This window comes from Acipenser ruthenus, chromosome 20 (assembly GCF_902713425.1).
Source record: "Acipenser ruthenus chromosome 20, fAciRut3.2 maternal haplotype, whole genome shotgun sequence".
NCBI lineage: Eukaryota > Metazoa > Chordata > Actinopteri > Acipenseriformes > Acipenseridae > Acipenser > Acipenser ruthenus.
Window position 1 is genome coordinate 13,878,351 of NC_081208.1, and position 26,867 is coordinate 13,905,217.

General features: G+C 44.1%; 1 protein-coding gene across 1 annotated transcript; it reads right to left on the reverse strand.

The window, feature by feature from the left end:
* Positions 1-511: 511 nt before the first annotated feature.
* Positions 512-25,506, reverse strand: LOC117962876 (hepatic lectin-like). Its single transcript, XM_058993527.1, has 6 exons — positions 25,316-25,506; positions 8,450-8,542; positions 6,507-6,623; positions 5,948-6,061; positions 5,064-5,209; positions 512-2,377 (listed from the first exon to the last, which is right to left on the reverse strand). Exons 1-6 carry the CDS (start codon positions 25,440-25,442, stop codon positions 2,363-2,365), a joined length of 612 nt encoding a protein of 203 aa, XP_058849510.1. The 5' UTR covers positions 25,443-25,506; the 3' UTR covers positions 512-2,362.
* Between the last annotated feature and the right edge of the window lie 1,361 nt (positions 25,507-26,867).

The window sequence follows — 26,867 nt, forward strand, 5'->3', positions numbered from 1 at the left end:
GATTACAAGATTGGAGACATGTGTGATACTAATTAAAGAAACAAATTAGTTTGAAATATCACTATAATCCAATTATTTATTATCTTTTCTAAGGGGTACCAACAAATGTGTCCAGGCCATTTTAGAATATCTTTGTAGAATAAGCAATAATTCATCTCTTTTCACAGCTTCTTTGCTTTATTCTATGACATACCAAAGGCATGCAAGTATACATGATAAAATAGCTTTTAATTTCATCACTTTTCAGGAGGAATGAAGCATTATTTCAATGAGCTGTAAGGGTACCAACAAATTTGAGCATGTCTGTATATATATATATATATATATATATATATATATATATATATATATATATATATACTGTATATATACACACTACCGGTCAAAAGTTTTAGAACACCTCCATTTTTCCAGTTTTTATTGAAATTTACGCAGTTTAATGTCTCAATGTACTCTGAAATTAAAGCATAGAACAAATAAACAATTGGGGATAAAAAAAGAAATCATGGAATTGTTTTGTTTAACAAAATTTAATCTAAATTTTTGACTCATCAAAGTAGCCACCTTTTGCAGATATAACAGCCGAACACACTCGTGGCATTATTTCTACAATGGAAATCAAATATTGTTCTGAAAGTTCTTCCCAACACTGTTGCAGAAGTTCCCACAAATGTGTTGCACTTGTAGGTTGCTTTGCTTTCACCCTTCTGTCCAGTTCATCCCAAACCAGCTCGATGGGGTTTAAGTCTGGAGACTGTGCTGGCCATTCCATGATTTGAAGCCTACCGTCTTGTTCTTCTAAGGTAGTTCTGACAAAGCCTGGAGGTATGTTTTGGATCATTATCTTGCTGTAGGATGAACCCCTGACCAACTAGGCGTATACCAGAGGGTATTGCATGGCGCTGCAAAATGCTGTGGTAGCAGTTTTGGTTCAGGGTGCCAGTCACTCTGTGCAAGTCGTCGACTCTGGATACAGCAAAAGAGCCCCAGACCATCACGCTTCATCCTCCATGTTTGACAGTTGGTGTCACACACCGAGGAACCATCCTTTCGCCTACTCGACGGCGTACAAAAACCCTGCGTGATGAACCGAAGATTTCAAATTTTGATTCATCGGTCCATAAGACCTTCTTCCAGTCTTCAGTAGTCCACTGGCGGTGCTTCATGGCCAAGGCAAGCCTCTTTTTCTTATTTTGCCATCTTAGCAATGGCTTTCTTACTGCCACTCGACCTGTCAAACCTGCAGCTCGAAGTCTTCTCTTCACAGTTGAAACTGAGACTTGCTTACTTCGACCAGTGTTAAGCTGTGCTTGAAGCTGTTGTCCTGTGAGCCGCCTATCACGCAAGTTGTTGACTCTCAGAAACTTGTCTTCTGATTCTGTTGTGGCTTTGGGTCTGCCAGACCTCTTCCTGTCAGAGTTTCCTCCAGTTTCCAAGTGCCTTTTGATGGTGTAGGAAACTATACTTACTGACACCTTGGCTTTCTTTGCAATTTCTCTAAAGGAAAGACCTACACTTTTAAGGGTTATAATGGTCTGTCTGTCTTCCTTTGTTAATTGCCTTTTTCTCGCCATTATGAGAGCAATATACTACTTCCTGCAGTACAATACAGTCCAAATAATGCTTAAGAGGGTGTAGTAACACAGTCTGTTCCATCACTGTTTTTATACAGACAGAGGGTTTGTAAGTAATCAACAAAAGTTGGGACACCTGTAGGAATTGTTAGCATCAACTTTCAAGGCTTAATTTACTTCCATTGCTGCAGAACAGCTGTAAGTTGTTAACCCATTACTTGTTCCCTGAAAAAGGCCTTTTTGTATAACTCTGAAATGTACATTATTTTTCAGTTTTTGGTAACCTAAACTTTTTTTTTTAACCTCTGGCAGTTTACCGCTTACCTTTGTACCATTTCAGGTTATTCACTGGACTTGAACTGCTTAAATTTAAATAAAAACTGGAAAAATGGGGGTGTTCTAAAACTTTTGACCGGTAGTGTATATATATATATCAAAATGACATTTGAATCAACAAACTCTTTATAAAAGCTATGGTTTGATTTTTTATGTGTATTTTTTATATATTTTATCCAAATACTTGGATACCATAGTTTATAAAGTGAAATGTAAGTAACCTGTGGCATTCATTTTGTAGCCTGTTTGCTATCTAAATAGAGAGACAAAGTGAAACAGACCCACTTTTGTTTTATATATTGATTATCACTGCCATGGTTTCACAAATCCTTCTGTTGGGTTGCTGTGTGCACGATTGATCAAACCAGACTTTGAGGGTATCTGACATGTACATAAGGTCTGCACAATCCTGCCCGGACGAGTCCCAACCTTCCTTATCGTCACTAGGCTCCTTACCGTACCAGTATCTGAAAGAGATGAGGAGCAATGCCAGTCAGTATCACACAATGTCAGTAGAAAATGACTAGGTTGTTTGCTGCTATATCCTTTTAATCCTCAGCAGTGATTTCAGAATGAGATTGAAGCTCTTACTGTGCCTTGTCATTGAGAGGAGTGCCGCCCACCCAGAGCCAGACTCCTTCAGTAACAGCATCAGTCAGACCAATCCAGTAGCGATTCCCTGCATGGGCTTTAGCTTCATTCAATAAGAATCTCTAAACAGAAAATACTCCTATCAATTGTAGTGGAGATCTACCAGTCAGCTGCCCCCTAGTGGAAATATAAGAGCACTCCCCCTTTTAAAAATAGAGCAAACCTTCCTTTAAATGACAGCAAGAGGGGTGAGTAGCTTTCAGCTGATTATACGAGAGCCTGTCTGTGGCAGTGGGGGTTTCATAAAGCTCACATTGTCTTGTGTTCATGAAGTCAGTGTGTGAACTCAGTGTTCTCTGCAGGATTGAAGGAGGGCAGGGTTTGGGTGGGAGGGCACTATTGTGTACCGGAGGGGCAACACCCCGGGGTTATTTATTACACTCAAAACACAAATAACTGTATGAACCAGGATTTCTTTTATACACATCAAAATGTTCTGCAGTAAATTGCTGTCAAATGGTTTCCTGCAGGTCAGGTGTGATCTGATTCAGTTGAAATGTTTGCTGATAGACCAGTGACAATCACAGACTCTAAATGCACACCCCGGGATTGAAGGGGCAGGGCGCCAGTGCTTCTCAAACTGGGGTACAGGGACCCCAGGAGGTCCACAGAGGTGACCCAGGGGCTTCCCAGAAAATTCACTTTCACTGCTGAGGTGACAGACAGGCCTTGTGACACTGAGATACAGAACAATATCATGTAACAGGGTTATTTTGTTTTCTATTCTTTTTTTCACTAAATAGTTTGTTTTTTTGATTAAGCCACATATTACGGTTTATTTCAATTTTATTAGATGTTTGTGTTTCACTTTGTTTGATTTGTAATATTTTATAATTGAGCACCGTTTTGTTTCTTTATTGTACACGTGTGGAGTGAATATGAATGCCTAAGACATTAGTGACAAACAGTCCGATTGGGAGAGGATTGCCAAGTGAGAGCAATCAGGAAACTCCCAATCAAAATGCCCCCTCGAAACTGAAATGATCTCCGGGAGATTTAAAAACTGCAGAATAGGGTTAGAGAACAGGCTGCTGTGACCTGCGCTTCGTCTCTCCCTGTGTATTTCAAGATCAAGCCTCTGTGATTCCCTGAAGTGAGCAGAACACTTGAGCTGTCTGGGGTTGTGGAGATGAAAGGCTGAGGTGCTGTGTCCGGACAGACTGTAGAGGGCAAACTGAGATTATTTCTGCCTATAGTGCTGATTCAGGGGGTGGATCAGGTTACGGCGAGGGTGGCTTAAAGAAAGTAGTGTTGGTTGTTATTAAATAGCTACTAATTTAATAAGAGGGAGTTTGCACATTTTAATCATCATGTTTGGCTATTATTTTAATAGTTTTAATATATTTATAGTTGGCCTGTTAATAGCGTTAATGTATTTATGGAGTGTTATTAATTAGCCATAGCTTTGTAAATTAGATACCTTGAGGTCGTGCTGGTGCTGACACTAATTGTGGGGGGGGGGGGGGATTGGTCAGGTTGCTGGTCTGTCTTTGTAGCCATAGTCAGGTAAAATTGGTTAATTCTATACAGACCAGGTAAAAGCATAGTGATCTTAAGGGGCCCCGACTTACAAGTAAGTGGGAGTTAGTGGTGCTGCAGCAGCTCACTAGGATTCGTTGTATTATTAGTCCCAGATTTCCCCCAGAACTACCTCATGTGTAAATCACAAATCATTGTATTAATAAACGGCCATTAGACAAACATTATCTGACTTGTCTTGATGTATTTGTAAGCGTTGCTGGAGATTGCTGTACTGCCAATTAAAAAGTACTTGTGTGCAGGAACCTCTAATATTTCTATTATCATTTTTCTGGGAATAAGGAAACAAAAATGAATTCTATTTTCAAGTTGTGCCACTATGCGCTGCCTTGTTACAATCCATTCAGTATTTACTATACTGCTGTGCAGTTTGAGAATCTCTAGTCTAGAGGCTATGGAGGCTGAATGGCCTGAAGAAAAATAGAAGCCCAGGGGGTAGAAGACTTAAACCCAGGAAACAAAAGGCAACTTCCAGCCAATTTTCCAGAAACTACTTGGAGGAGTGGAGACATTTTCAAGCAATTTGATTTGAGCAGCTTGGTTTGAAATTGTTTGAAAATGTCACAGTCAACTAGTGTGGAGTAGTAGGGCAGCAGTGTAGAGTAGTGGTTAGGGCTCTTGACTCTTGACCAGAGGGTGGTGGGTTCAATCCCAGGTGAGGGACACTGCTGCTGTACCCTTGAGCAATGTACTTTCCCTAGATTGCTCCAGTAAAAACCCAACTGTATAAATGGGTAATTGTATGTAAAGATAATGTGATATCTTGTAACAATTGTAAGTCACCCTGGATAAGGGTGCCTGCTAAGAAATAAATAATAATAATAATAATAATAATAATAATAATAATAATAATAATAATAATAGTGGCTTCAACAGCTGCCAGAAAAGCAGTTTCCTGGAAGCTGCCTGGTGTTTCATGAGCTTTATAAACAGAGCTCTGTAAAGATGATGGTCAAACTGTACCTGCTCTGCCTCGCCCTCTATAATCACCAGGTGCCCCCCCATTGATGTGCAGTTATCATGGCTGGAGTTCCAGTCCATTTTATCAGTTGAGAAGTAGTAGCACTTTCCATTGGACTGCATCCACTTCTCTGAAGAACAACCCTGCTCTGCACAATGAGAGAAAGAAGCAGTGCATGTTAAACAGAAACACCTGGAGATCTGATGAAGGGGGCTGCACCTACAACACAGGGCTAGATTCTCAGCATTAGCATTAGGATGATTTTATCAGGATACTGCATCCCCCCCTCCCCTCCAACTAGTACTGGGATAGATCAGTAAATGGGGAGGGCTGCTTTATTTGTCCTCCTGTTTAATCTCATCACTCAGAGCCCTTGCTTGCTTCCTTCAATATTCTCCATGTTCCATGAATGCAGAACTAGGGGTGGGGCAGTGGTGACTGGACTGATAGCCAAGACTGATACCCCATTGAGTACCCCAGCCCCAGTCGATGCTGTGCTCTTCAAACCAGTCAAACCTGACCCGTCTGGATCGAGAGAGAGATATGCAGTAGATAGGTGAATGCTGCCTCTGTCTCTCCCTTCCCTGCCGGTACAGTCTGTTAATGATAATAATGATGGGAATCTATAGAATTCACAACTTAACCTTTGAAGAGCCTTCTTTGAGAGGACAGTATTTATCCAAGATTGATGATTTCACAGAAAGCTCAGTATTGTTCTTTTTCAATTCTGAATTTTCTTTTTGGAGTGTGTTTTTCTCATCTAGTAGCTGGCTCTGATTTTGTAAGAGCCTGCTATAGTTACTCTGCAGCTCAGAATGAGTTTAATTGAGCCTGCTATAGTTACTCTGCAGATTAGAATGAGATCCAGAGAGCTTGCTATACTTACTCAGCAGCTCAGAATGAGTTTCACTGAGCCTGTTATTGTGCTGCAGCTGATTCAGTAATGATGAATCATTTGTGGACGGGCTGGTGTATTTCTCAGTGTCTTTAGCTCTGAAAACTGAGAAAAACAAATAGACAAGCGTGAATTAGTTTTGTTCAGTCCAATGCACTGAACCAGCTTGTTGTGTGCATGTTTAAAGCTGATTAATCAGTTCAGTAAATCTGACTGAAATGCAGTGATATTCGCTGTCCATGCTTCACATACTGGTCATGGGAAACTGGTATCTGAATGCTCTTTGCACAAGTCCATTTATGTGAATACAAGTTTGATATTTATGACACTTTCCTTGAAGAAGCTAAAATCAGTTTAGAAGAGTTTCATGGACTTTGAAATGTATTTAATCAACCAAACTTTATTTAATTAATTAACTTGGACTTTTAAAAACAAAACTTTTAATCAGTTGTTTGTGAAATGGCACCATTGTGAGGTGATGATTAAGTCAGAGAATACCACACGAGCGATTTGAAACCCTGCTAACAAACAGCAGTGTTTGAATACTCACGATAGACAGCGAGGGAGATGATGGCAGCCAGTAAGAGACAGCACAGGATGAGGAAGACCAGTGCAGGCTGTCTGTATGAAGAGGCTTTGCCAGCAGCACTCACAGGCGGGGTGGGGTCTGAGGAGAGAGAACATAGCTCAGGATACAGTACACAGTATACTAAAGAAACTTTCTGGAGTTATAACTTCAAACACTCAGTCACAAGATACAATGCGGTATAGAAAAGACTTCATGAAATCCTTGCCAGTCTCACAGCAGAAATCCATGTTTGTTTCTGTAGGACAAATATATTTTTCAGATAGTGATGTGCCCATGTAGTTGTCACTAAAGAAGTGAGATGACATGGGCATGTGACAGGATAGCAGCGAGACAGAGACTCAGAAGCTGCAGTTTGAGCGCCAAAGCGCACATTTAATTAACAAAATAATCCAAAATACAAACAGGAACAAATACAGGCACACGGTTTTAACAAAACACAAAAACTGTTCAGGCTGGGCAGAGCCTTCACTGACCTGATAAACAAAATTCTCACCAAACTCCCTCCTTCTCAAATGGGGTCCTGGGCTGTCCTTTTATGTGTTGTGGCTGCTCCCAATTATTATTATTATTCTAATTATTATTATCTATTTCTTAGCAGACGCCCTTATCCAGGGCAACTTACAGTCGTAAACAAAAATACATTTCAAGAATCACAGTACAAGTAATAATACAATTAAGAGCAAGATAAATACAATGACTTTGGTTCTAGCAAGTACATGTATGACAAAACACGATTCAGTAACGGAGCAGATAACAGTGTCAGTGATAGTTACATCAGGATAAAATTTAAATGCAGTAAAATAGGGGGCAGATAAGAGCAAGTAAAGCGCATTTAAGGAAGAGTGATAAGTGTCCAGAGGGAAAAAAAAGAGGAGTTCTACAGGTGCTGTCTGAAGAGGTGAGTCTTGAGGAGGCGCCGGAAGGTGGCCAGGGACTGGGCAGTCCTGACATCTGTAGGATGGTCATTCCACCACTGCGGGGCGAGGGAGGAGAAGGAGCGGGCTCTGGAGGCAAGGGAGCATAGAGGAGGTAGAGCCAGTCTTCTAGTGCAGGAGGAGTGGAGAGGTCGAATGGGGGTGTAGGGAGAGATGAGGGTCTGGAGGTAGCTGAGTGCAGTCTGGTCAAGGCATCTGTAGGCTAGTACAAGAGTCTTGAACTGGATGCGAGTGGTGATTGGGAGCCAGTGGAGTGAGCAGAGGAGTGGAGTTGCATGGGAGAAGCGAGGCAGAGAGAACACCAGGCGAGCAGCGGAGTTCAGGATGAGCAGGAGTGGACGGGTGGCGGACGCAGGGAGGCCAGCCAATTAACACCAATCATTCTATTTGGGAACAGGAATTAACCCCATCCCTGCCAACCACCACCAAAGCACCACACTATTTATAGGCAGAGCTCTTGCTCTGCCACAGGGCAGCATTGCTATTTTAATATCATTGTCCCAGCAACTGTGCTGTTAGAGGCTGGGAGCTCAGAGCTTCTGCAAAAGCAATGTCAAACTTGAGGAGCTCTTTAAAACAGTCCAGCACTGCGAGCCCTGTGCACAAAGCTGCAGCTCAGGAGCTAGTTAACAGGTGTTTCAACAGGGTGTGTGGATAAATACAGCAAGGCTGTTCTGCTGTTGTTGTAAAAGGAAACTTGATTCACAGTATGTGTTCACTAGATTGCACTCTCTACAATACAGACACTCTGCTGATCCAGTCTGTGTGGGTAAAGGGAACCTGGCAGCTAGAACTGAAGAGCTGGCCCTGAATTCAGGTCAAAGCACCTTAACACCCAGACTAAAGGGAATAAACCATGGCTGAGTATTGACAATAAGAAGCACTGAATGATTCCAGATATCATGAAAAGGTAAGGGAGAATATAATGTAACATGATGACACTGACAGCAGTGCTATTCATGGGCTCACCCGCTGTGCGGCTGGGGTCTGTCTGCTGCTGCTGCTGGGAGCTTGGAGCTTCTGCAAACTTCACTGTAGCATAGGTGACATCGTCTTCCCTTCCTGGGAGTGAAGACAAACAAAACACAGGAGAAGTGAACATCTGATCTGACCATTTTACTAGCGGAGCATCAGATAGTAGGCTCTTATTAACAATGCTTTAAAATCAAGTTCAACTTAAAGCAGTGCTAAACAAGGCTTTATCAAATCCATTCCCTTACATCTTACTGGCTTTAAATTATTACTGCCCAGCCTTTAAAGGAGAGCTAACCAAGGCTCTGTTGTCTTACCCAGGGGTGAAATTCTCAACAGAAAAGTGCAGGTACTCATATGCACAGCAGGTACACAATGCATTTATGAATACAAAATAAGCCTTAAAAATAACTTAAAAAATACAATTAATGTTCCACGTTTCCGCTTTATTCCGAGTTTTACCGGAAAATTACAGGATTTTTTTTTTTTTAACAGGACGTCGGTTTGTTCTGATTTATACCCGATTTTTGTCTATTATTCAATATTATCCTGGTACTATTTGATAGAAAATACACAATAATTTGATTAAAATGCTGTTTTGACTCTGACATTGTAATAAGCAGCACTACACTATATCCTAGGATGTTTAGACGTCAGAGGATCAAATAACATTCAAACGTGGTTCTCTGTCACTTCACAAACACACTCTCACCTGATTATGTTGGCCTATCAAAGTCTGATTATTGTGGCAATTGCTGGGCGTGGTAACTATTGACTTGATCGAAAATGAAATTGGAATACATGAAAATATAATATTTTGAGTGGATGAGGAATGAGGAGAAAATGTAAATCAGTTTATGAATATTCAAAAGAAAACGAATGTTTAAAAGTATGCAAAAAGCAAAAATATCAGAAGCGGGTCAGATGAGGTGTTGAGGTACATGTTCACGATGACAATAAAAGAACATACTGAAAAATAAACGACACATTAAAATAAAACAATAAAGTGAACTGAGAGACAAGCAATCAGTTTATGAAGCTTTTATGAATGACTGTTAATGAGTTTGTCAGAGCCATGCTGTGCTTTGCTGGACAGCCACTGTTTGTTGCAGACTGCAGAGAGGTATGTATTGGTGACTTTGTGCGACTGTACTGAACACTGCCAATCCAATCTTAATCGTAAACATTTGAAAGTAAATGATAATGCTTTGGTAAACTTATGGAATGCATTGATGGAAATGTCCAGTGTGATTTTTGACGCGTCTCCCGATGGCTTGTACTGCCCAGTGGTTTCAATATGGGTCAGAATAGTGGACAAAAATTCAAAGCGCATAATAATAGGAGCATGCTATAGACCGCTAAACTCAGACGCTGAGCAAAATAATCTGTTCTACAATGACATTCGAAATGCGTGTTGAAAAGGAGAAGCCTTACAAATTGGGGATTTCAACTTCCCCGTATAAAATGGGAGAACCCGGTGGGGAGCACGACGGACGCAATTGAAATGGTGGAAATGACAAATGACTGCTTCCTAACACAATTTGTCAAGGCACCGAATAGAGGGGAGGCATGCCTTGATTTAGTCTTTTCAAATAACAAAGACAGAATAACTAAAACAGAGGTCAGAGAGCCATTGGCAAACTCAGACCACAACATGGTCTCATTTGAAGTATTTTTTAAAACCCTGTGGCAGCCTGTCTGGGCGGTGACGTCAAACAGAAGCAGGGACGGGAAAAATACTGACACCAGGCAAGTACTGCAGTTAAAGGCGGCGTTTGCCGTTTTTATTAAGCAAAAATAAAATAAAAGGTTTTAACAAAAAGAAACTTGCTCACAGAGCGAAATAAGACAGTTAAACAAAAACAAGTCACGAACACAAAATAAATAAAACTACACAGGTCAGGCTGGGCAACAGCCTTCACTGTTCCTGTATGTTTTCTTTTTAAATTTAGTTTTTTCTCTCTCCTCGCTCATATCGCTCCTCTCGTACACCCACCCGGAGTGTAGCGAGCTGCAGGCTATTATGCAGGTGACCATCTCCCGATTAGCAACAAAATGAATCACTTAATTAATTCGGGAGATGGCCACCTTCTGCACGAGTTTATTCATTATTCCTGGCAGAGGACGAGCACCAATCTCGCAAGAACACGTTTTAAAAATAAACAAAACCGCACAGTGTTTCGGCATCATATTTACATACAATAATAAATACAAAAACAATAACAAAACATACGGCGCTTCGCCGTCATATAAATACATAAATAAATACAAAATAACACAGGGGCAGAGGGGGAACCCTGTTCTGAAAATAAAAACAAATCAATGTACAGGGCTCTCTACCGCCCTGCTACAAAACCCAAAGGTAATGACTAAAGCTAAGGTTTACAATTTTAGAAAAGCAAACTATGAAGGTAAGAAACAGAGACTAACAGAAGTAGATTGGAGTAAAATAGAGAAAACATCCACAGAAAAAGGATGGCTGTTTTTTAAAAATGTAGTACTAGAGGCTCAAAACAATTACATCCCAAAAGTAGACAAATCTAAATCTAAAACAAAATGGCCAAAATGGTTCAATAGATCAATTTAAAAAAAATTCAACAAAAAAAGGCACTTTACAGAGAGTTTAAAAGGGTCCAAAAACAAAGTACACAGAAAGAGTACTTGGAACTGCAAACACAAGTCAAAAAGGAAGTTAGAAAGGCAAAGAAAGAGAGAGAAATCAATATTGCTAAGGGGGCTAAAACCAATTCCAAAATGTTTTTCCAATATTATAACAGCAAGAGAACATTCAAAGAGGAGGTTCAATGTCTAAGAGACACAAATGGCAAAATCATAGATGAAGAAAAAAATAGCAAATATATTAAATGATTACTTTTCACAGGTTTTTACAAAGGACACTGACAACATGTCCCACATGTCGACCTGTTCCTGTCCAATTTTAAATAACTATAGCATAACAGAGGCAGAAGTGTTAAAGGGACTAGGAGCTCTTAAAAAAACAAATCCCCTGGGCCGGATAAGATCCTCCCAATAGTACTCAAAGAATTGAAAGAAGTTATTTACAAACCGCTAACCAAGATCATGCAACAGTCTCTTGACACAGGGGTTGTCCCGACAGACTGGAAAATTGCAAACGTAATACCGATCCACGAAAAGGGAGAAAAAACCGAACCAGGTAACTACAGACCAATAAGCCTGACTTCTATTAAATGTAAACTTATGGAAACTATATTAAGATCTAAAATGGAAAATTACCTATATGGTAACAATATCCTGGGAGACAGTCAGCATGGTTTTAGAAAAGTGAGATCGTGTCTAACTAACCTCCTTTATTTTTTTGAGGATGCAACATTGACAATTGCTAATTGCAAAGCATACAACATGGTTTATTTAGATTTCCAGAAAGCTTTTGACAAAGTCCCACATAAAAGATTAATTCTCAAACTGAACAAACTGCAGTAGGGATTCAAGGAAATGCTTGCACATGGAATTAGGGGGTGGTTAACATGTAGAAAACAGAAAATAGTGATTAGACGAGAAACCTCAAAATGGAGCGAGGTAACCAGTGGTGTACCACAGGGATCAGTATTAGGTCCTCTGCTATTCCTAATCTACATTAATGATTTAGATTCTGGTATAGTAAGCAAACTTGTTAAATTTGCAGATGACACAAAAATAGGAGGAGTGGCAAACACTGTTGAAGCAGCAAAGGTCATGCAAAATGATCTAGACAGCATTCAGAACTGGGCAGACACAAGGCAAATGACATTTAATAGAGAAAAGTGTAAAGTATTGCATGCAGGCAATAAGAATGTGCATTATAAATATCATATGGGAGATACTGAAATTGAAGAAGGGAACTATCAAAAAGACCTAGGAGTTTATATTGACTCAGAAATGTCTTCATCTAGACAATGTGGGGAAGCTATAAAAAAGGCCAACAAGATGCTCGGATATATTGTGAGAAGTGTTGAATTTAAATCAAGGGAAGTAATGCTAAAACTTTACAATGCATTAGTAAGACCTCACCTTGAATATTGTGTTCAGTTCTGGTCACCTCGTTACAAAAAGGATAATGCTGCTCTAGAAAGAGTGCAAAGAAGAGCAACCAGAATTATCCCGGGTTTAAAAGGCATGTCGTATGCAGACAGGCTAAAAGAATTGAATCTATTCAGTCTTGAACAAAGAAGACTACGCGGTGATCTGATTCAAACATTCAAAATCCTAAAAGGTATAGACAGTGTTGACCCAGGGGACTTTTTTGACCTGAAAAAAGAAACAAGGACCAGGGGTCACAAATGGAGATTAGATAAAGGGGCATTCAGAACAGAAGATAGGAGGCACTTTTTTACACAGAGAATTGTGAGGGTCTGGAACCAACTCCCCAGTAATGTTGTTGACGCTGACACACTGGGATCCTTCAGGAAGCTGCTTGATGAGATTTTGGGATCAATAAGCTACTAACAACCAAACAAGCAAGATGGGCTGAATGGCCTCCTCTCGTTTGTAAACTTTCTTATGTTCTTATGTTCTGTAAACGAGCCTTGCGGCTCGGGTTCATTTTGCCCCTTTAAAATACTGACCAGACACAGAGATGGAGGGTTTGAAAGCGCTCTTGCGCTAATGTTTAATAAAGAACTGTGGCAAAGTGCCCCGCCCCTGTGTGCATTTGTGTGATCTGTGTTGTATGTTGCGTGCGTGTGTGTGTTAATGTTGGTGTATAGATTGGTACACGGGATATAAACGGGTCTGTGTTTCACGTATATTTAAAGTGTAGATTTGTATTTAGGCACGAGGAGAGCACAAATCACTTCACGTGCTGGTTAAATGTAATATGTGAGCACGGGGTTGCACAGAATTAATTCACGTGCTGGGATTCAAGTGAATGATTAATTAGTAATTGAATCCCAGCACAACAGTATATATAGATGCACATTTTCACTCAGTCGGGGTTAGGTGTTCGGAAGAGGAGAACGGGTGAGAGAGAGAGGATAGTTAAAATCATTAAAAGTAAACGTAAAGTGTTTGTTCTCACCGTGTTTGTTTGTCTCTCCATGCACCGTTTGTTTAGTGTTAGTCCGTTTTGTCTGTCTTTTTATTTTGGCTACAAGTGCCGTGTCCTGTTTTTTGTACTGTTAAACCCTTTTATTTGTTAAATAAACGCTGAGTGCAGCCATTGCACTCAGCTCCTCATCACCACCGTCTCTGTCTGTGTATTCCTGTCTGGTCTGACGCCACCCACTCTGGCCGTCTTTGTGACACGTGGTGTCATCGTGGGATAACAGCGCCTCCAAGCGTCAGACCAGGAGAGGGGGTTTTGTGTTTAAAAAAAAAAACAAAAAAAAAAAAAAAAAAAAACCACAGGACTGGTTTCAAAAAAAAAAAAAGTGAAAATGGAAGGCTGGAGAGACGGCTGCCGGGACCTGGAGGACCTCCTCGGGGGCCTCGAGGACCAAGGCTGGTGCATGGCCTGTGGAGTCTACGGACACACGGTGGCGATCTGCCCCTTCCAAGGTGAGGAGGAGGAGGAACCGGATAAAGAGGTGAAGGACAGGGAGGAGGAGTGCCGCCTAAGGGCCAGGCATCCACGGCGATGTAACAAGCCATCGCCGGGGTGCCTCCTCTGCGACCAGGATCACCTGTTCGCCCACTGTCCCTTCCGCAGCTATGGGGAGGAGCCTGAGCGTCCACAGACCAAGCGGGAGGAGCCTGAGCGTCCACAGCCCAAATGGGAGGAGCCTGAGCGTCCTACGCCTGAGTGGGAGGAGCCCGAACGTCCTACGCCTGAGTGGGAGGAGCCCGAACGTCCTACGCCTGAGTGGGAGGAGCCCGAACGTCCTACGCCTGAGTGGGAGGAGCCCGAACGTCCTACGCCTGAGTGGGGGGAGCCCGAACGTCCACAGCCCAAGAGGGGGGAGTCGGTGCGTCCACAGCCCAAGAGGGGGGAGTCGGTGCGTCCACAGCCCAAAAGGGAGGAGTCGGTGCGTCCACAGCCCAAAAGGGAGGAGTCGGTGCGTCCACAGCCCAAAAGGGAGGAGTCGGTGCGTCCACAGCCCAAAGGGAGGCAAGTCGGGGCTTCCACAGCCCTGGGACCCAAGCCACCAGCAGAGGGAAAATGCCTGCTGGTTCAGCCCCAAGGGCCGGAAGGGGAGGAGTTACAGGCCCAACCCCCTGGAAATTTTTGGGGGGGAGAGGGGCAGGAGGCTGGTGTCCCCCAGCAGCCTCTATTCATGCTGCTGAAGGCAGCACGGCGCGCACCAGCCCAGCCGCCACAGCGGAGGGAGCCAGCGCCGCCAGGAGCAGAGGAGCTGCCTCTGCCTCCGCCACCTCCACCGCTTCCTCCACTAGGAGCAGAGGAGCAGGAGCTGCCTCTGCCTCCACCACCACCAGGAGCAGAGGAGCAGGAGCTGCCTCTGCCTCCGCCACCTCCACCGCTTCCTCCACTAGGAGCAGAGGAGCAGGAGCTGCCTCTGCCTCCACCACCGCCAGGAGCAGAGGAGCTGGAGCTGCCTCTGCCTCCACCACCGCCAGGAGCAGAGGAGCTGGAGCTGCCTCTGCCTCCACCACCTCCAGGAGCAGAGGAGCTGGAGCTGCCTCTGCCTCCACCACCGCCAGGAGCAGAGGAGCTGGAGCTGCCTCTGCCTCCACCACCTCCAGGAGCAGAGGAGCTGGAGCTGCCTCTGCCTCCACCACCGCCAGGAGCAGAGGAGCTGGAGCTGCCTCTGCCTCCGCCACCGCCCGGAGCAGAGGAGCAGGAGCTGCCTCTGCTGCCCGTACCTCCGCAGGGAGTACGGTGGCCGGAGCCCCAGAAAGGGGAGCTGCCGGCCACGAAGAAGGGGGACGAGGTCTGGAGACCACTTTCCCCAGCAGCAGTTTCGCTGCAGGAGTTCTTGTGGCCGGAGCCCCACAGGAGGGAGCTGCCGGCTACGAAGAAGGGGGAGGTCGGGGGACCACCTGCCCCCGCAGCTTTTTCGCTGCAGGATGGGACCAACAGGCTGTCAGCCGTGCCACTACCGGCAGGGGTGCTGACAGCATTGCCAGCCAAGGGCCCACTGAAGCCTCCCTTCCCAGCCCGAGACTTTGTTCTGGACTGCTGGGTTTTTAAGGGGGGAGGTGGCCGTTGAGGCCATGTGTGCTGCGCACAAGGGGGGGTATATGTGGCAAAGTGCCCCGCCCCTGTGTGCATTTGTGTGATCTGTGTTGTATGTTGCGTGCGTGTGTGTGTTAATGTTGGTGTATAGATTGGTACACGGGATATAAACGGGTCTGTGTTTCACGTATATTTAAAGTGTAGATTTGTATTTAGGCACGAGGAGAGCACAAATCACTTCACGTGCTGGTTAAATGTAATATGTGAGCACGGGGTTGCACAGAATTAATTCACGTGCTGGGATTCAAGTGAATGATTAATTAGTAATTGAATCCCAGCACAACAGTATATATAGATGCACATTTTCACTCAGTCGGGGTTAGGTGTTCGGAAGAGGAGAACGGGTGAGAGAGAGAGGATAGTTAAAATCATTAAAAGTAAACGTAAAGTGTTTGTTCTCACCGTGTTTGTTTGTCTCTCCGTGCACCGTTTGTTTAGTGTTAGTCCGTTTTGTCTGTCTTTTTATTTTGGCTACAAGTGCCGTGTCCTGTTTTTTGTACTGTTAAACCCTTTTATTTGTTAAATAAACGCTGAGTGCAGCCATTGCACTCAGCTCCTCATCACCACCGTCTCTGTCTGTGTATTCCTGTCTGGTCTGACGCCACCCACTCTGGCCGTCTTTGTGACAAGAACCAATGAACAAAACAAAAACAAAACACAAAATACCCACAAACAAAATAAATACCTAGCTCTGTACGAGCACTAACTAACACACCGGAAAACCCTGACTACACGTGGGACAGCTAGGCTGTTTCCCCACTAAAAATACACAAAAACCACACAGGTTGAATACAGCACCTTTTTTTCCTTTCTCACGACTGCCAGGACGCAGAGTACAACTTTCTGCCTCCTTCTTCTCAGCAGTCCCGAGCAAACTAACTGCTCTCTTTTTATACCCTGCACCTGGTTCCAATTTAATAATACTCACCAGGTGCAGGGGGTAACTAAGCAATAAAATAATTAACAAAACCAATTAAACAATAAAGCAATACAATCAAACCATTAAACAAAACCACACATTTTACTGGGGGGATGATTTCACCCCATCCCCATTGTGCTACAGTTCTTATGTTTCCTCACATTTGATTTGTAGCATTGCTCTTTTTGTGTGTTTTCTTGCTAGGATTTACGACCTCTCTTTCTAGTGGACATAAGCAGTACTACTAGTGTCTGGCTACAACAATCATTGTATTTTGTCATAATTCTTTTTTTAAGATTTTTGTTAATAAAATCAATTTTTGTACTGTTAACCCTTTGCAGTCCGTTTATTAAGTGCGTGTCAGGCGAGTCAGGTCCAATTTATTTTCACACGCGCAGTTAATTTTAGACGTGCTGTTTAAAAGTATTTTTTTCCTCAGTCAAACAGGTTTAAAAGTCCCTGCATATCAACAAAGCACTCACTAGGCATCTCCAGCCCCGCCCCACCCTTTCGTTCGCTATCGCTTTCACATATGCTAATAAATAAATAAATAATAATAATAACAGTCGTACATACCGATCAATCATCTCCTGATCACTCGTTTTATCACCAAACGCCTCAATAATGCGATCCAAGTCATTATTTTATTACTATACCATATCAAAAAAGCTCTGCAAATGTCCATGATATTCTCTGAGCGCTGATTCAGTTCCAGCCGGCTTGTTTCCTTATGGCCACCATTATCTGATGCCAGGGGCAAGTATGACTATTCATGTGATACGCCCTTTTTTTTTGGTTTGTCTCGGCTCCTGTCGCTCCCACTCAGCCATTGAATGGGTTTCTCTGCTTTTTCCGGAGAAAAAACGACTAGAAACCCGTTTTTTGCGTCTTTTTGATGATGTCGGACAGGGTCCCACATTGGACCGGATAGGAATAATTGCAATGTCGGACCAGGTCCGACATAGGACCACAAAGGGTTAAGGACTGTTTCTGTCGGTTTGGGGTGCCAGGGCAGCTACACTCAGATCAAGGTCGTAATTTTGAGAGTGCCATAATTCAGCAACTTTGTCGAACCTATGAGATACAGAAGAGCTGCACTACCCCTTACCACTCGCAAGGTAATGGGCAGTGTGAGAGGTTTAACCGCACCTTGCATGATCTCTTGCGCACTTTACCCCCAGAGAAAAAGAGACGCTGGCCGGATTATCTTCCTCAACTCATGTTCGCCTACAATACTACGGAGCATCAGTCTACTGGTAAGAGTCCTTACTATTTGATGTTTGGTCGGGAACCCCAGTTATCGGGAGATTTTCTTTTGGGTTCCCCTCCTACAGAACTGGTGGACGGCAGTACGGAAGAGTGGATTTAGGAACACCAAGACAGACTCCGTACTGCATATGAACAGTTTGAGTTGAAGGCAGCGCAGTCGGGTACATGACAGCAAGGTGAGAGAGTCCCCGTTGCTGGAGGGTCAGCTGGAGGGTCAGCTGGTGTACCAGCGAAATCATGGCATTAGGGGAAGGAACAAGATACAGGATATGTGGAGTTCTGTCCTGTATAGAGCAGTACAACAGCCAGAAGATCGTGGGGCGGTATACAGAATTGTACCCGTAAACCAGGAGGGCCCCTTGCGACATGTCCATGGGACAGAGCTGCAGTTGGCTTTTCATCAAGCCCTTGAAGAGGATCCGCTAGATGTTTTGGAACCAGACCTGGAAGTAGATCTGCCTGGCATCCCTGACCTTACCGAGAGCAGTACTTAAGATCAGGACTCGGTCCTGTTTGTCATTTTAGATCCGCCTAATGATCATAACATTCAGTCTACCCCTATGTATCCAAGAGAGGGACTAGTCGAGACAGAAGAGGTTCCTGAGCCCCCACGACACAGTACCAGGACGACTGCAGGACAACATTCTAAACCCTCAGCAGATGCACTGGGCGCGGAGCAGAGTTGGGTGATTGCGAACCTCAGGTGCCTGATCCGGTGAGATTTGGTTTTAGTAAGTCATTTGAGAATTCATCGTCGGGACGTCGATGCACTAAGGGGGTGGGGGGGTGTGTGGAATGTAGCGGGTGGGACTAGAATTCTACGCACCTGTAGGTAATTGAGTGATAATTACGGCTAGTCAATGAACAGTCTTGGACTAAATAAAAGCCACTCATGCCAGCTTTGTGGACAAGCTTTTCTTTTGGGTGCGTGTGTTGTTTGTTTCGATTCAGCCGTGACTGGACGTGCATTTCCCCTGTTGTTACTACTACTACTTGGAGCGGGTAAGCTAATTTTGCTTTTTAGTTCCCTTCCCGGTGGTAGTTTAGCCTTGTGAACATTTTTTTTTATTGTTTTTTTTGTTTGTAGTTACTGAACAGGACAGATGTGGAATGTTGTGCCTTATATAGCCGCGTCTGCCTGGAGGTAATGTTTGGGAGAAGCAGGACGGTCCCGCAGAGCAATGCTTTTTGCTTCAGTTACATCTGGCATAGCTATGTATGTGTTGCACTGCCTCTGAACAAAGGAGTTGACAAACTTATAAATACAGCGATGAACTGTTGTTTTGTGCACCCCAAACACATTGCCAACTACCCTGTACTCAGCTGAGTAACCCTAACCCTGTACTCAGCTGAGGATACCAGCCTATACAGAGCTATCACCACTCTTTTTTTCCAGTGAAACAGCAGGCCGTACATAATTGAATTCATATTTGGCTGCATATCTTCCTTTACCAGTTGCACTATAATGCTGAATGTTGCCTTGGTGACGCGAAAGGACTCTATCCATTTCAGGTCTGTGAAAGAGTGATGCAGCACAATCTCTTCCCACCAGCAAGATGGACAAGTATGTGTCCAAACCGTCCTTTCGCTAGCCATTGGCATTAGATAACAAGGCATAAGGATTTGCTGGTAGAGGATGTTTGGAGGTTCAAGCTTCCGAAACAAAAGCAAAACATCCACTGTTCCCAATCCAGACAGCCTTGGGAGCATACGTGGAAGATGTGTGGCACAGAGCTTTAGAATCCTAAGTCTCCGCCAACTTTCAGCCATGGTGATCTGCATTACCTGTGTTGGTCAATTTCATTTTATACCTCTCAGTTAATTTTTAATGAATGAGTCGTAAGATAAATTAGTTGAAAACGGATTCGATACTAACGACATGCCACCACGCCAATGACATTTAAAAAACAATTTGGGCAAGAGCAGTAAAACACATTATTAACCAACCAGGCACAAGGTATTTTGCTTTATTACAGCAGCTTAGATTCACTCGGGTACCTGTTCTCTGCACATGGAAACCACATTTTCACAAAATTTCACTAATAATCTTCAAAAACAGCACAAGTACTTTACGCATAGCTAATTTACATATCCACCCCCACCTTTCCCCTTCATTTGCATGACGTTGGGTGAAAAGCCCGGTTTACTCGAGTAAAATAAACTGAGCGAATGGAAACGGAAAAAAACATTTTACATGAGACATTTTTCTCAAGCAAATGTCTTGAGCTAAAATAAATGGCGGACACTAAAGTGAATTTTTGCTGACACAATGCAATAGGGCAGAGATTTGTGACGCATGCCAAAATTAAATCTAATCAGAATGAAAACTTGGCCAGTCAACATGCAGTAATTATACTGACTTTAATGGTGGCCAATAGCAGCTAAGAGACAGAGAAGCAGTATTAGGAAACAGAATGCAAGCAGCATGAACTGTGCTGAATGAAAGCGCATTTGAGAAACATTGCGCTAGTGTGAATGAATGGAATGCAAGCGCGTTGGATGAAAAGCAGATGAAATAAGTCCCGGTACCCAGTACCGCCATTAAAATAAGACCTGGTACGGAGTACTGGTGAGTACCAGCAGAATTTCACCTCTAGTCTTACCACTTATTAGACCGAGCAACATTATCACTGCTCCCCATTAAAGGAGAGCTAACCAGGGCTTTACAAATCCATTCTCTGCAACTCAGTAAGTTAACCTTTGTATATGTATTAGTGAAACATACATTCAATGCATATAGAAACTGAAAATGGATGTGTTTGAGTGGTGTTTATTTTGAATAACCAAAAAAAAAACGATTCCCTTTCAAGTCGAAGACGAACACCAAACATTATGTATGGGATATTCCTGCCCTTGAGGTAGGTATTGCTGAGCTCTCTATACCAGAGCTGCCGAAGGCCCCTTCCTGTGATGACGCACTCGGTCCCGCCCACCGAGGGTACAAAACCGTCACTCACCGGAAGATCTCCCTCTTTTTCCTCCTCAAGACGGTAAGGTAAGACCTCTGTGTTTAGCTGAGTGATAAGAAATAGCCCTCGAGTCAATTCGGGCCAGTTGTTTTTCCCTAGCATTCGTGCTGAAAGCTGGCTTGCCAATTTCCTGGAATCAACGACTCTTGAAAAAAGACAGAGTTCTTTTATCTTTCTGTCTTTCCGTGGCCTCCTCGACTGGTGGTGGTAGCCCGCTCTTTTTTACCTGTCTGTCGTATGTGAGCGACTGTCTGTGCAGTCATCCGCGAATGAGTTGTCTTTTCTTCTTGAGAGTAACACAGTATCCTCCTCGGTGCCAGGCCTGGCCGTATCCCCGCTGTCGAGTGACCCAGCTGCGCTCTCCTCCTCGGGGCTAGGTACTGCCGTATCCCCGTTGTCGAGTGGAGCCGCCAGCCGAACCTGACCGCTGCGGTGAGTCGGTTTGTGTGCATTCGGTGTGCTCTCTCTCTCTCCTTCACTTCTTTCTCATTAGAAATTGTGATATTTTCTAAATAAAACATCAGCTATCGCGGCTTCGGCCTCTGTCCCCCCCATGTACACGCTCCGCGCTGACCAGGTGTGTGTGTTGACCACGCGGTTAGGGTATGCACTTTGCGTAGCGGCCTCTCCGGTGCTGCGGTAGCACGGCGCACGCATTGCCCGTGATTCTATCTCGTTGCGCAAGTGTGCAACGCAGGCTGCGCATTTTCCAACGTCCCAGCGTAGGGCACGATAGCGTAACACGGTACGTGGTGTACGTAGTGCCCCAGTACATAGTGCTTGGTATTCACAGCACACATAGTGCACAGGTACGGTACCCACTGTGCAAGGCGTTTGGAACGCTCAAGGCAGTGCGGTGCACGTTGCGCTTGTTGCGTAAGTACTGCTCTACTAGCGCATAGCTCGTGGTGCTGCACGGTAATACCAGTGCGCACGGAGCTCAGCTCAAGCGCTGCACGCGGTGTACATTGTACACGGTGCAGGCGTAGTTGGTTGTGCACTAGTGCCCATACGCTGCGTAGTACACGGTGCACTTTGTGCCCACGGTACCCGGCGCAGGGTAAGCGGTGTTAATAACCTTAGCTGTAGCGCTAGTGAATTTTACACTGTGTTAGTACCTGTGGGTCAAACGCAGTGAAAGCAGTGCTTAGTGCTATGCACAAGCCAGACGTTCTGTCTCAGGACTCCCTGCCTAGCATCTCGAATGCAATACACAGTGCGCTTGGGATGCACAGGTTATTGCATAAGCACTGCTCAACCTGGCACATAGCTCACGGTGTTGCACAGTACCTGTGAAAACAGGATACTCGGTGCGCACAGGGCTCAGCATACACGTTGCACGCGGTGTACATAGTGAACAGTGCATACGTAAACTGGTTCTACACTAGTGCTCATACCCTGCATAGTATGCTGCGCACTACGTGCCCACGGTACTCGGCGCACAGTGCTCAGTGTTAATACCTTGCTGTAATGCTAGTGAGTGGACACACTTACACTTACACTTACCAGTGTTCAACGTAGTGCGAGCAGTGCCTCAGTGCTAATGCACAAAGTCAGGCCCATATCGGGGTCCCTGTACGGCCTGCAACACCATCATCCCACACACGGTGCTCGGTAGGCAGGTGCTTAGTACATCAGGGTGCATAGCGCCCTCAGGTGCACGAGGTACCTCGTTGCCCTCTGCCTGTAGACGGTGCTCCACTCCGCGGTTGGCTACGCGCTGCCCCGGTCGTGTGACTGCACGTAGTCCAGGCTAGACACCCCTGTCCAGTTACTATGCTGTGTTTACTCTTTTTCTGTGTAACAGCTTACATCGCTTTGAGATTGTAGGCTGCTGAAAGCCTTACAACTATCGCTGTTTTGTGTTTTCCTCTGCTATTGCAGTTTAAAAGAAAAGGAGACGCGTCCTCCACCGGACCCCGGCTCTGCCGTGCCACGCTGTGGAGTTGACTCTGCTGGACTGCCTCAGCCCACCCTCTCGGTGTGCTTAAAAAATTGAGTTGGTGTCTGCTGTATTACCCTCACAGCTTGCTGCTGTGTGAGTGTATGTGTGGTTTTATTTCACTGCCTTGCAGTTTTAGGAATAAAAAACGATACAAGCACGATTCCTCCATCGGGACCCGGCTATGCTGCGCCCCACTGTTGAGATGCTTACACCGGCTTGTTTCAGCCCGCCTACTCGGTGGGCTGGTAAAAACAAAACAAAATCAGTTACCCGCGTTGCCGTGGTAACTGTTTTCTTTACCCGCACAGCTTGCCGTGGAGTGTGTATATTTTCGTTTCTCTACTTGCAGTTTAGAAGTAAAAAATAATACAAGCATGACTTCCACCGGGACCCAGCTCAGCTGGCCCCGCGGTTGGGTGGCTTCTGTCGGCTTGTTTCAGCCCACCTACTCAGTGCACTGTTTAAAAGCAGTTACACGCGCTGCGCCCCGCTGTTGAGTTACATACGCTGGCTTGTTTCAGCCCACCTACTCGGTGCGCTGTTTAAAAGCAGTTACACGTGCTGCGCCCCGCTGTTGAGTTACATACGCTGGCTTGTTTCAACCCGCCTACTCGGCGCGCTTGGTCACCCGCCTGGCATAGGGAATGTGTTCTCCCATAGCTGAATGGCTCTGTGTATATGCCTGTATGTTTTCCTGTTACTGCCTTGAGGGTGTAAGTTCACACCGCTAAATCCTGGGTTAGACAGCGCTTGTGCGTCGCTCATATGCTGCTGTTCCTTCTCCCTCGTGACGGCTCTGGTATACATTATCCCATACATAGGTTACCTACCGTAACCCTGGTTCCCTGAAAGAGAAGACGACCACCAACCATGAGGTCGCTTCAGTTGCCCTCACGGCTTCGATGGAAAAAGAGGGAGATCTTCCGGTGAGTGACGGTTTTATACCCTTGGTGGGCAGGACCGAGTGCGTCATCACAGGAAGGGGCCTTCGGCAGCTCTGGTATAGAGAGCTCAGCAATACCTACCTCAAGGGCAGGAATATCCCATACATAATGTTTCTCTTTCAGGGAACCAGGGTTACGTTAAGTAACCTAACGTTTTACCAAATAATAAAAAACAGAAAAAAAACCCAGAACTAAACAAAAAATTAAAATCTTTAGTTTTAGTTAATATTTAGTACATTTCAACGGCGAAGTGCAGCAAAAAAAAATTTAAATAAAAATAAAAAATCATGGAAAAGTCACCAAATAATGTAGTTTTAGCTACATCAACATACACAAGAGCTTTTAAATAGTAGAACTACAGCAAAAATATACAGACTTGACTACTGACAAGTTTAAATGTTACTTTAGAGTGCAATAGTGCATACTTCAGTTTCTGGTTGGAGTCGGGTCTCGTTTTCCACGATTCTGAAACAGCATGTTGTAAATGAAGCCTCTGTATGTTGGTAGAATTCTGTTCTCCAATGCATTTGTTCTTCCTTCTTTACAGTAAACAGCTCACTCACATTTTTTTGTTTGTATTTTAGCTGTCACCCATTTACATATTTGCTCGCTCAGCTATCTCATTTACTGACCTACACAACTACACGTAAATGCTGCGTCCATATGCAACACACACTCGCACATTTGTATTTACATTGCATGACATACTGTATTTTATAAAGGAAGCACCTATCAAGTGTGTTTTTACGTCACTTCCAAAATTTCATGGACTTTATACAATTTCACGATTTTCACAATTTCCCTGACCTCTGTGACCATGACAAAATCATAGCCTTAGTCATAACATTAAAGCACCCCTCTGTCCTCAGTAGAGCTCTCAGAATCATGTCTAATGTCAGAGTCCAGATGGTACACCAGAGTGTAACCCCCCTGCAACACTCTGCTCGCAGTGGATTGTTCTGTGTGGTGTTTCTTTCTGAGAGGATGCCATCTCATTAACAGAGCAGCAGTTCACACACAAGGACACACACACAGACACCCACACACACAAATGCACAAGCACAGAGACACACACACATACACATGCGCACACACACATGCATTGTACAGCTCATTTTCAAACACGTCAGAATTACAGACAGTTCTTAGTATTTTCAAAGTAGTTCAGAAGGTAAGCTATTGCAAGGCCTGATTTACGTTTGTTTTTCAGTCCTAAACAAATATTATTTATGTGCATATTTATTAAAATCAATTCTGAGACCATTTCTCCAGTGCAATTCAATACATAAAACAGAAACAGAAAACTTGTATCTTCATTCCAGCTAACTGTTTGAGCAGAAAAACATTGAAGAAACTGAGAAAAACTTCTAGTTAAAACGTGTGTCATTGAATTTATGAAGTTTCTTTATTTCTAAATGTAGCACTATTGAGTGTTTAATAGTTATGGATGAGCAGAAATCTCCTTCCCACCTCCCTAACATTAGAAACCCGAGTCTGGTTACAGCAAAGCAGCTCTTTACCACTGCAAACTGGCAAAGAGAGTTACACAGCAGAGTCTGAGACCCAGTCAAGTGTGTCAGCAAAGCACAGAAAAATGTACGCAGCAATTTTAAAGGGAGCCCGTTCTTCATGTAATAAAGCACCAAGTTTACAGAGACAATGCTCACCTGCACACAGTTTAGCAGCTGCTTGGTGGCCTGGTTTCCGAGTGACCTTGACTTTAGCGTAGACATCTGCACCAGACATCTTGTTAGATTGTTGTAAAATTGTAGCAGAATGGAGGGTGACTAGCATGAAGCTAACACAGGAAGAACCTACAAGGTCTAGAGCAGCTATTTGAAAGTCAGTGGCTATGTAGTCTTCCTGTATACTGTACAACTCAAAATCAACAACACATCTTTTTTTTATAGCGGTTCATCCATAAAGAGGAAGCTACAAAAAACAGAACTTGTTTTTTCTCAAGAATGATGATTTTTTAAATTTTTTTCAGGGTGTGGTATTCAATTTTATGAGCTGTAGCCCTCTGTGTTTTAATATCTTTTGAAGCATCCCTGTAAGGGGAGCCTGTATTAAAGTATGAGTTAGTGAACCCGTCGTCGCTGCACCTACTACAGCTAATATATCAAAACCATTGCAGCTGCAACTTCATATTTCCAGTGTTGTGGAAACTCTGCAGCAAAATCTAAACACACCCTTCACTTTGACCTGTGACCTAAAGGCTGCCACATTGGGCACGCTGTGTACGCTTGCGGTAATTGATGATCATTCGGGACGACCCCTTTACTGAATACTAGGACACATTCAGATGTGTTGTGAGGTCAAAGCTTCACGGTTTGGTTCTCACTGGACTCGACAAACAGCCAGTGGAAAAATCACCAGCACTGCGAGGGCCGGGATGTGCCAGTGGAACAGGGTGCCAGTGTCTTTATAGTAGTAGGAGCAGCACTGTCTACTGCACAGCTACTGTGCATTGACAGCAATAGAAAATGAAACTTGATTCACAGTATGTGTTCACTAGATTGCACTCTCTACAATACAGACACTCTGCTGATCCAGTCTGTGCGGGTAAAGGGAACCTTGCAGCTAGAACTGAAGAGCTGGCCCTGAATTCAGGTCAAAGCACCTTAACACCCAGATTAAAGGGAATAAACCATGGCTGAGTATTGACAATAAGAAGCACTCCGAATGATTCCATGTGTAAGATTATGGTGCCAGGAGTGGCGTGCCTTTTAATGATGTCAGAATAGGTGCTGAAGGTGTAGGAGAAGGAGGAAAGCACAACAACGAAAGTGTGTCTGAATCACAACACTTTATTATGAGCCTCTATAGAAATGCATTCAATTATATAAGCAGCAAGTATAACACTGAACATGGATATTACCCAGATTCTAGAGGGAGCACAGACGACAGGCGTCTGTCCTTCAACAGTAGGTCGCTTCGGGGAAGATCAGCTGGCTCTATGTTTTATCCTCCAAGTCTGTGTCTCAGTCTTGCTCGCTAACCCACCTTTTTATGTCCCTTACTTTCTGTCTTAGTCGCATCATCCCCAAGCAGCTACTCGGGTGAAGCAGCAGGTGGCAGCGGCTTGCGCTGACCTTTCAATTATTTCTCCTGATTCACATTCCCAATAATATTCAATGTACCTTCATTATCTCTTATCCCTCCCATCCCCAAAAGAGACCTTATATATGTTTTGGCTAGGGCTGCTCCAATTAACAG

What these genes read in the sequence shown, in the direction of transcription:
- LOC117962876 (XM_058993527.1), bottom strand. Translation starts at nt 25,442, where the DNA reads ATGCTAGTCACCCTCCATTCTGCTACAATTTTACAACAATCTAACAAG. An exon ending in AGCTGCTAAACTGTGTGCAG is followed by an intron (nt 8,543 to 25,315) that starts GTGAGCATTGTC and finishes CTTCACTCCCAG; the next exon opens with GAAGGGAAGACGATGTCACC. An exon ending in AACTCATTCTGAGCTGCTGA is followed by an intron (nt 5,210 to 5,947) that starts GTAAGTATAGCA and finishes CTCATTGTGCAG; the next exon opens with AGCAGGGTTGTTCTTCAGAG.